An 11,291-nucleotide genomic window follows, 5' to 3' on the forward strand; every position below is an offset into this window, starting at 1 on the left:
GATATTTAAAGCATGATTAAAAGTTGGTTAAGATGATAATACTATGTATAATAGCAAGATGTCATGTGTTCAAATCTTGTTGCAAGCAAATTTTACTTTTGTTAATTGAGATGACATATGTACATATTGAACCATTCTAGTATAGTAACAGAGGTGCCACGTGGCATGTATATATTGTCACGCACGCCTTTTAATATATTAGTATAGATTAGAAAAAAATAAAAAAATCACAAAGTAATTTAAATTAGTTATTGGCCCGGGTGGTACACTGGGTTATTTTAATAAAATCATTGGGCCTAACACAAGCCCACGACAAAGGAGAGTTTGATCACCTACAAGAATAGTATGGCTGAAACAAATTGGTGATAGGTGGAGATCCCACCAATCTATATACTTCCTCCGTTTCTAAATAAGTGCAACATTTGAATAGTGTTTACTATTCACAGTTTAAACTTTAATTAGCTTTGGTGATTTACATTTTAGGAAAAACATACATGTGGGATCTTGTTAAATTCGTCTGAATGTGAATTTTTTTAATATCAACTTTTTATAATTTTTACTTATTGATAATTGAAGATATTAATGGTTAAAATAATGCATTGGCAAACGTGAAAACAAGAAATGTTGCACTTATTTAGAAAAGGAAGTATGAATTATTCTCTCTCTAATTATTCAATACGTATTGTATACCTAACTCACATGTGTCTTATAATTTTAACTTATTTAGTTACTCGAGTCGAGTTCAGTTGGTCTGGTTGTGTCAGGTCGTCAAGTCCAACAAGTTGTGTGTAGGTCGCCAACAAGCGTAATTCAATCAGGTCTACCTAGTTTCTTTGTTCATTCAGGATCGATCGGGTTCGGTAATGTCGATTTCATAATAGGTCATCTTTCGTGATCACGTGGTGTCAGCTCGGGTTAATGGCAAGTTTGTAGCGGGTAATTTGGTCATGCATGGGTCCAATAGTTCTCAAGTCATAGCAATAACAGTTTTACGAGCCAAGTTCAAGTCGGTAGTTATCGAGTGGGTTATAATTTGGTTGTGCCAGGCTTTGTTTCGGGTCGATTTGAGTTGTGGGCGGGTCATGACGCTTGTGTAGCACAACTCCGAAATTTTACCATGATATAAGATTTCATTAAAATTTAATGCTTGCATAGTTCATAGTAGTTATATTTTTTTGAAATTAAAATTAATTCATTGATTCAAAGTCATACGACATCTACAATATAAGTCAAAACTAAACAAATACATACCTACAATTCTAATATGACAAAATCCACGATCATTGAGTAGATCTATCTAACACTTCTCAAAACCGTCATTCACATTGCTGTCTGATGCAGCCTTCTACAAAGGGGTTTTGTCGATCTTTTGTAGTTTTGAAGTAGAAATGGATTCAATTCAAGTGATTGTAAACGAAGTAATTACATTTGTTACAACCTGGCACAAATTTCAATCAACAAAGCGAACCTCTTGAAATATACAAAAAATCAAAAACAAATTCTCCAAACTATCACATGAAGAGAGATAAAACCCAATATGGGTATTAGAAAGACTCTCCATTAGAGAGAGACTGAATTTTATTAGATATATTAACATAAAAAACTAGTAACTAAAGGAGAAAAGGGGGCTTACCATCGCCCAAAAGGGTGACAGTATCCCCTAGGTTGAAAATTATGGTTTTGTTGGAGAGAAGAGATAAGATAGAAAAAAAGGGGAGAGGAGGCGTAGGTTCATACTAGTTATATAGTCCTCTGGTTTGTATTAGTTTACCTACTTTTATTTTTGTGTTGTCCCTTATTAATTTATTCACTTCTTTGTTTCTCTATATTTGAAATGGTCCACTAATTATTTATTATAATCTTAACCTTCTCGCTCTACTTTTCTTGGTCCACAATAATAACTTCGATACAATATGCCAATAAAGTAATAATACTTTTTCTTTCCTTCTATGAACTACATACCTATTTCTCCTAAAACTTTGTGTCCAAAAAAGTGGAAAAACTAAAAAATTGGAGGGAGTACTTAATCATACTAAGAACTTAATCGTTTTTAAGTTAAATTTATTTCGAAACTCAAGACATCGAATTAAATTATAACAAGTAGTTATTGAATGAGATCAATACAAGTTAGAGCTAATATAAAATAACAACACTACTGCATTTAAGGTAATCATTTTTTTAAAGTAAGAGCTAGTACATATCAAAACCAAAAAACCATTTACAACCTAAACTTACCCTAAAAACCAAGAGGTGTACAACTAAACAACTAGGCCACAACAACCCTGCAAAAACACCATTAATTACAATGAATATATCCAAGCTATGTCAACAAAGTTACATTTCTTATGTAAACAGAGTAAAATTCTATGTTTACCTATGAATTTAACATTCGCAAACCTATTATTTACATTGTGCATTGTTTCATTCTAATACAATGCTACATTTCTTGTCCTCCATATCTGATATACTACAACACCAATGATAGTGAGCAACACTTGTTTTGTTCTTTAATTAGTATGCCCTCTTTTGTCCACATGAGCTATTGAGCTAGATTTCTTACTCTAAAATTAACTCTAATCCAAATAAAAGCAGCAATTATTAGTCTCTTAAGGTAAACACAAAAATAAAAGAAGAGATGATTATGTGTCTTAGCATATTGACCACATATACAACAAATATCAACCTTGCAAACCCCAATTTCAAAAAGCTTCTCCCTAGTAGGAAGCTTATTTTGAATCCTGAACCATAAAATGAACTTATTTTTTGTAATAAACATTCTATTCCAAACATAATTCACCCAATTAAGGTTGATATTGTCTCCAACTGATTGCTTGTAGATGTTGAAAGTAATTAGTATGATTGAAATATTTATGAAGAACAATCAAAATCAATATTATTGACAAACAATAGTATAAGAAACTTACTTGCAGATATATGTCAAGTGAACTTACTGAGCTTGATTTAATCTCGTACCAATAGCAGTATGTCGTGGTAAGGAGGCCACTGCCTTAGAAGCACTTTTGCCACGATATAGGTGCAAGCTTCTAATGACGAACACTCCCCAAGGTTCACACACAACACCCTTGATATCTACACCCCGAACCTAAGGGTTGAAGTTTCTCAAGAACTGCTCAAATCTTTTGTAAAAAGGTAGCTTATGTTTATGGGTTAATCAACAATGAAGTTTTAAGAGTAACGGTGAAACCGATATTTATGTGAAGGTCAAGGAAATAAATCCGAAATAGATCTAGAAATAAAGAAATAAGGTTTCTAGAACCCTTGATAACCGTGAGTCGTGGAAATCAACGCGAGACTCGGGTTGCTCTCGGCGATCCACCGTGATACACGACCCACATCATGAGTCGCAGCAGGCACTGCGAGCCACGACACACATCGCGAATCGCGGCAAACTCTCGGCAAATATCACTCATAAACTCTAACTATGCGCAAGGCGCACGAGATGCGCGAGGTGCCACTAGCGTCCGCAGCACACAACCACCATGTGCGGCCCGCAACACATTGCGTGGCACGCAACCATCGTACGCGGTCCGTAGCATAATGTGTGGCACACAACCACTGGTAGTTTGCTTCACGTTCTTTTGGATATATTCCAACAAACCCCCCACGAACACGAAGGTACGACAAACAAGAGATGAGCAGTAAAAGGAATGTTTGATACTTACATAATAGTGCCCAATTGGATTGATCTAACATGTTAGTGAAGTGGTGGCTCTTGGGCAGTTGATGGTTTATTATCTTATGCTAATGGAGAGGTTAGTATGTTTGAAGATATGCTTGAGGACATCAATGGATTGTATGTCAAGAATTTAATAGATAGTTTTGTACTATAATGATATTATCAAAGTGCATTACTTGGACCAAGAAAAGATATGAAAGATGGAATAAGGTTCTTATTGTTTGATAATTGGACATTTGATACATTTGTAAGCTTGTTGCTTGAATTTAAAATCATACACATATATACTGAACATGAGGCAAGAGTTAATCCATTTTATAAATGCATTTTAGATGATGTTGAACTGCATGGTTCTTTTATGAGTTTGCTAACTAGAGATGAAGTTGGGTGTTCTAGTGAAGGAGTGGAACCTAGTGTTTGTAAAGGGGTTGGAGGACTTAAGCAAACTGAAAAGGAAGGCATGATAGATTACGATTCAGAGGGTACCGATGAAGATGATGATGAAGTTGTTACTGTTAGGGCAATCCTTAAAGAATAAAAAATAAACAAATGGCTTATAATGAAGAATTAGTTATGCTAAGGAACTTAGCTCAATCAAAGGGAATGAGTAAGGTGAATGTAGACGATGACTTTGAGGATGATGGCTCGAATTTTGAAATCCCTGTTGAACCGTCTAATGAAGACGATGTTGGTTATCTTGTTGCTCCACAAATAACCAGAAATTATATCGACCATGGAAAAAATGTATCATACACCAAGAACCATGGAGATAGGGTTGGAGCAGTTTGTAAGGTTGATGGATGCCCTTGGAGAATTTGGGCTTCTTGGGATGGTAATAAAAAAACATTTGCTGTCAAAACACATTTGGGTGAGCACACTTATGACAGGAATTGAGAAGTGAATAAGATTAGTTCAACATGGATAGAAAATCACTATCAGAAAAAGTTTAAGATTAGTCCTTACTTGAAATTAATGGAAGTAATGGATTCAGTTTGGCTAGATTGGGGGATCAAAGTTTCCAAATTTATGGCTTTCAAGGCTAGGAGGAAGGGTCAAGCACTCATTGTTGGTGAGTACAAGGAGCAATTTGCTTTGTTGCCAAGATATGGAGCTGAAATAAGAAGATCACATCTAAACAACACAATTAAGTTTCAATTGAGTAACATCTTTGAAAGGATGTACTTATGTTTTGATGCGTTGAGAAGAGGCTTCTTAGATGGTTGTAGACGAGCATTCATTTCCTTAGATATATGTTTCTTGAAAGGTCCTTATGGAGGACAATTGTTAGTTGCTATAGGAAGGGACGGAAACAACCAAATATACCCTATTGCTTAGGCTGTTGTTGAAGTTTAAAGTAAGGATAGCTGGGGCCGGTTTTTGGAGTTACTAGCTAGTGACTTACGCACGACACATGGAGCTGGATTTACAGTTATGTCAGACCAACAAAAGGGTCTTATTGCCGCAATAACAGAGGTTCTTCCTGAGGCGGAAATCAGATGTTGTGCCAGACCTGTTTATTGTAATTTTAGGGACATATACAGGGGAGGTCAAGAATATAGGAAACTGTTTTGGAAGATAGCAAAAAGCACAACCGAAAATAAGTTCAAGGAAAACATTCAGCTTTTCAGAGACATATCAGATGCAGCAGCTAATGATTTGCTTAACAGAAATTATAAAAAATGGTGTAGAGCGTTCTATAATCCGCAATCATGTTTTGACACTGTCGATAATAATATGAGTGAAGTATTCAATGCTTACATTTTAAACTCGAAGCATAAACCCATAATAAGTATGCTTGAAGATATAAGAGAAAGGTTGATGGATAGGTTGCATAAGAAAAGGGATCTCATTGGTAAGAAAGATTGTTTGTTATGCCCTAAAATCAAACAACAACTAGAAAAGGCTAAGATTAGTGCTAGGGGTTTGTCTGCATTTTGGGATGGAGCATTCTGTTATGGTGTTAGAAAGGATGCAACTCAGGTTAAATATGTTATGAATCTGCTTGATAGAATATGTAATTGTAATACATGACAGCTAAATGGAATCCCATGCAACCATGCTATTGCTGCCATTTGGAATAAAGTGAAGCACTCGGAGCACTACGTTAGTGAGTATTATAAGAAGGAATTATATTTAAAGGCTTATATGTATTTGTTGGAGCCTTTGAACGGCCCACAAGAGTGGGTAGCTGTTGATGAGTCTCCTATTCTGCCCCCTCCTTTGAAAAAGGTCAGAGATAGACGCACAATCAAAAGAAAAAGGCAAGTGGGTGAGGTTACTGCAGCAAAGAGAAGGAAAACTGGAGCCATTATGAGATGCAGCGTATGTGGTGAAGAAGGTCATAATAAGAGAAGTTGCAAAATCTCTCTTACACAAAGCAACGACAACCATAACAACATGCCAGCGAGCACCGAACAGCCATCGAAATCCAAGCAAAAGAGAAAGGAAGTAGTTGCTGGAACTCTTGCAACTTAAAGGGCTCAACCACCATTGCACACCAGCCACAATCCAACTCCACGACCTATGCATAACAGGGGTTTTGGGGTTTATGCTTATCCAACTGGTTTTCAAAGACAAGCATATGTAAGTAACCTTAGAAGCTTTTTTTTTGTTTGTATGACACTTAATTAGGCTTGAATATGTTAATGTGTGGGTGTTTACGACTTTAACTAATTGAACAGATATGCTATCAGAAATAAATCCTAGAAGGGTTGCTTATTATACTGATTTTGAAGGTGAGCAAACCATGTCCGGAGTTCATGATTTTCCTGTGTCACAAACAAGCTCAAGTAGCTCAGGTGCTCAATCTCATGGAAGGCATACTATTTCAAGTCAAGCATTGCAAGTAAATTTATCAACATATATGTTGTAAAAGAACTTTCACTTAATTTCATTAATAATTAACACTAACAATTTAAAGGTATTCTTTGATGGTACTTAGGATCTAGCATAAAGCAAATGGTTTAATAGAAGCTCACAGAACCATTAAGGTGAACATAACACTATGACTCTGTACCACTATTTTTAACCTCTTGATAATTTTATTTTCTTTTCTTGCATTCACAAACCACTAATTTATATTGAATGTCAATGTGTCATTTTGTGAATCAGGAGGAGATTTTGCAGAAACAAGAGTACCTATAGCATAAACAACTTGAAAATACAAACTTCTGATTATTTATTTTTTTTGGTGTTTTTTTGGATCAAAGCTGCTATTTCTAATTTTTGGAAATGAAGATGTTGATACTTAGGCTATGTTCAGTTCACCTTATTTTTGCTTATTTCAGATCTAATCAGATCAGATCAGATCAGATCAGAAAAAATAAGTTCAGATCAGATCAGACCAGACCAGATCAGATCAGATCAGATCAGATTAGTTTAGATCATATCATACTTATATTTAAAAACTCATTATTATTAAATATCTTTCACTACATATTAATAAAAATTATAATAATTGAATATTAATAAAGTACTCATTGAGACGAATCAAACAAGACCCCACATGACTATATTTTTTCTTATATATTGAGAAAAATCTAAAAATTATCTCTAATTGTGAATAGTGTCAAGATTCGAAGTGAGAAAGATAAAAAAATACAAAGGGAGTATTATTATTTACTAGTACATTTGTTCAAAAGAATTATTGTTGTTGTTGTTGTACTTATTAATTATTAATATTGGTAATTATTATTAATCTTGTTGTTACCATTATAAATGTCATTGTTATTATTATATTAAGTTATTTTGTTGTTATTAAATAATAGAAAATTAAAAGCCACGTGTTAAGAACATAAGATTGACGCAAAAATAAGAAATATATAAAATATGATATCTCAAATTCATGACAACGAAACTACTAAGTTGGATTACATTTCAAAATAAGCTAAGTGTGAGATACAAATTATAAATTTAGATTCGGTATACCTCTTCCTACCGAATTCCAAATCTCTCTAGCTATTTGAAGTTGCACGATATTTATTTATTTTTTGCTCAAGTCATAGTTGTTTGTATATCTTATTTTATTTTATATGGAAAAAAAGAGTTGAGTTGCCGACTTCTCAAGTGTGAAACTTTTTTTTAAGGGAAATGTGAAACATTGTATAAGTGCTCTTATAAATAATGACTTGAGTTATATAATTATTTTTAGTAATAATAATTATGATTATAATATTATTGTTGTTCTTATAATAATGATAATAATTATTAATAATAAAAGTTGTGTAAAAGTTGTAATAGAAATAAAATGATAATAATAGTAATACTATAGAAGATCTTATAATGTACTCCATCTGTTTATTTTATCATTCTCACTTTCCTATGTGCGTCTCCCAATGCACCTCTTTGACCTTAAATATCTTTCATTATATATTAGTAAAAATTGTAACGATTGAATATTAATAATGTACTAATTGAGACGAATCAAATAAGACTCCACATGACTATGTTTTTTTTATAAATTGTGAAACAATTAGAAGATTCTCTTCAGGTATGAATAGTGTCAAGATTCTAAGTGAGAAAGATAAAAAAAAACCAGAGGGAGTATTGCATAATAATGATTTACAAAGTAATAATATAATAGTAATAATATATTTTATAAAAGATAAGATCTTGTAAATCAGATCAGATCAGATCAGTTCAGATCAAATCAGATCAGATCAGTTCAGATCAGATCAGATCAGATCAGAAAAAATAAGTTCAGATCAGATCATCAGAAAAAATAAGTTCAGATCAGATCAGATCAGATCAGATAAGTTCAGATCAGAAAATTTCAGGTGAACTAAACATAGCCTAAAGTTACATTTAATTTTACATTGATATTGTAAAATGCTTTATATTTTGAAATAACTTTTTGTATCTAAAACGCCTTGTAATTTGTAAAAGAGAGAGTAACAAACACTCAAATATTTTTTTTATACTTGCCATGTTAAGATGTACACAAATATCAAGGAGATGAAAGATGAAAGGATCATTTGTACAAATATACTAAGGCTATGTTCAGTTCACCTTATTTTTGCTTATTTTAGATCTAATCAGATCATATCAGAAAAAATAAGTTCAGATCAGATCAGAAAAAATAAGGTCAGATCAGATTAGATCAGACCAGATCAGATCAGATCAGATCATGCTTATATTTAAAAACTCATTGTTATTATTAAATATCTTTCATTATATATTAGTAAAAATTATAATAATTGAATATTAATAAAGTAGTCATTGAGACGAATCAAACAAGACCCCACATGACTATATTTTTTCTTATATATTGAGAAAAATCTAAAAGATTCTCTCTAATTGTGAATAGTTTCAAGATTTTAAGTGAGAAAGATAAAAAAATACAAAGAGAGTATTATTATTTACTATTACATTTGTTCAAAAGAATTATTATTGTTGTTGTTGTTGTACTTATTAATTATTAATATTGGTAATTATTATTAATTTTGTTGTTACCATTATAAATGTTATTGTTATCATTATATTAGTTATTTTGTTGTTATTAAATAATAGAAAATTAAAAGCCACGTGTTAAGAACATAAGATTGACGCAAAAATAAGAAATATATAAATATGATATCTCAAATTCATGACAACGAAACTATTAAGTTCGTATTACATTTCAAAATAAGCTAAGTGTGAGATACAAATTATAAATTTAGATTCAGTATACCTCTTCCTACCGAATTCCAAATCTCTATAGCTATTTGAAGTTGCACGATATTTATTTCTTTTTTGCTCAAGTCATAGTCGTTTGCATATCTTATTTTATCTATATATATATTTAAAGTAGAATCCTTGAGGCCACGTGTCGTTCAGTTAGGGATTTCAATCCCACGTGGCATGATGTGGCATGCTCCTTTGATCAGTATTTTTTTGAAGCTCAATTAGAGTGTCCACGTGTCAAGCAAATCAATCCTTCAGCAAATTAGGCGTGTAATTGCCTAATCAAGGATTTAATTGATTTAGGAATCATTGTTATTTAGGAAAGATCATTAATTGCTGTATTAGGCGTGTAATTGCCTACAAGGCTACAACCATATTAGTAATTTAGGAAATAAAATGGTCAAAATAATCCCTAAAATCATGCGTGTAATTGATATTGTATTTGCTACAAATTAGGAAACAAGTATATTCCCTTCTTAATATTCCCTATTATGCCGCTAATATTAAGGAATTATTTTTGTTAATTCCGAATTATAAGTTGTTCGGCTTACAATTTTGCAACTATAAATAGGCATTATACCCTAGCTTTGTAGGAGTCATTCAAAGTACATATTACATAGTTATATAATATTCTCTCTGGTGGTGTTATTCTAATGGAAGAACTATCCCCCTCCAAAGAAGATTCATCATTCATAGCAAACCATACGAGTGAAAGTAGGTTGCACCCAAAATTATAAGTCAACGGTACCAACTGATGAGCAATTTTTTTTTTCTGTGCAAACTCATGAGCAATCTAGATTATATAGCAAGCTATGATTAGGGATACAACAACTTATTAGTATTGTTTTTCTACCATTTATGTCTTAGTATGTTTTTATGTTTGTAGTGCCCGTTTTATTATCATCATATTTAATTTGTTGACTAATAAATAACTCACTCAATTTTGTGTTCGTGATTATATGGTACTATTGTTATTATATTCCCGTGCAATACTATTATTGCTCTAAAAAAAGATTCATTTTTTTTAATATATATTACTATAAATATGTCATCATTCACTGAACTGAAAACTCATTCATACAATATTATTATTATTATTATTATTATTATTATTATTATTGATCCGAATAAAGGTACAACAATACCAAAGAAAGGAAAAGAAAAGCAACCAAGAAAATAAAACCACTACAGAAGGAAAAACTAAAACGAAACAAAACAAAACTAATATAGTTAAATGCAATTAAATCGATAATCATATGTGTTTTCGTTACGCATTCAAAGATTTAGGAATTGTATCACTAATATAGTTAAATGAAATTAAATGGATGGAACCCACATGCAAACACAGAATGTGGGTAAACATACTCATGACTAAGTGATCAAAATTGTATCTTTTTTTAAAAAAAAATTACCAAATAAGACTTCCAATCTTGACCCATACACATTTTTCTCTATTTCTATTTGAATTCACCTCCTTCTCCAAAATGAAGGTATACAATATAAATGACAGTAACTATGTATTTTGTAGATTGAGGGAGCTAAACCTTCTCATTTCAATCGAACTCCTACAAGAATTTCCGATTTGCATGCGAGCTTTAAAATTTCTTGATTTTGTAGATCGAAGGATATAAATGATCCAATTTTATTTCTTTATATACAAATCTTCCAACATAAACACATCTAAGTTTTGCAACTTGATCAAATGACAATTTTATATTTTTCTGACTTCATGCATGTAATTGAAGAACACATACAATCTATTAATGAATCCCACATGCATACATTAAGCTTAATTTTGATCTTTTGTTGTTGAAATCCAATAATTGGTAGAACATAAAATAGAATTTTCAAGTTCCATATAAACGATAAACCATAGAAATTTTATAAGAATGGTAGGGAAATTATATTGTTGGAGAACATGAAAACATACATC

At 32.1% G+C, this 11,291-nt stretch overlaps 1 protein-coding gene across 1 annotated transcript; it reads left to right on the forward strand.

The window, feature by feature from the left end:
* Positions 1–5,128: 5,128 nt before the first annotated feature.
* LOC104899240 (uncharacterized) lies at positions 5,129–6,172 on the forward strand. Its single transcript, XM_010686390.1, has 2 exons — positions 5,129–5,677; positions 5,732–6,172. Exons 1-2 carry the CDS (start codon positions 5,129–5,131, stop codon positions 6,170–6,172), a joined length of 990 nt encoding a protein of 329 aa, XP_010684692.1.
* The last annotated feature ends 5,119 nt before the right edge of the window (positions 6,173–11,291 follow it).

The sequence above is a fragment of the Beta vulgaris genome, chromosome 7 (genome assembly GCF_026745355.1).
Source record: "Beta vulgaris subsp. vulgaris cultivar EL10 chromosome 7, EL10.2, whole genome shotgun sequence".
In the NCBI taxonomy this organism is placed as follows: Eukaryota; Viridiplantae; Streptophyta; class Magnoliopsida; order Caryophyllales; family Amaranthaceae; genus Beta; species Beta vulgaris.

Bases quoted from the DNA above. Each gene is read 5' to 3' on its own strand.
- LOC104899240 (XM_010686390.1), top strand. From the start codon at position 5,129: ATGTCAGACCAACAAAAGGGTCTTATTGCCGCAATAACAGAGGTTCTT. The intron at 5,678-5,731 runs GTTAAATATGTT...AATACATGACAG, and splicing joins TTAGAAAGGATGCAACTCAG to CTAAATGGAATCCCATGCAA.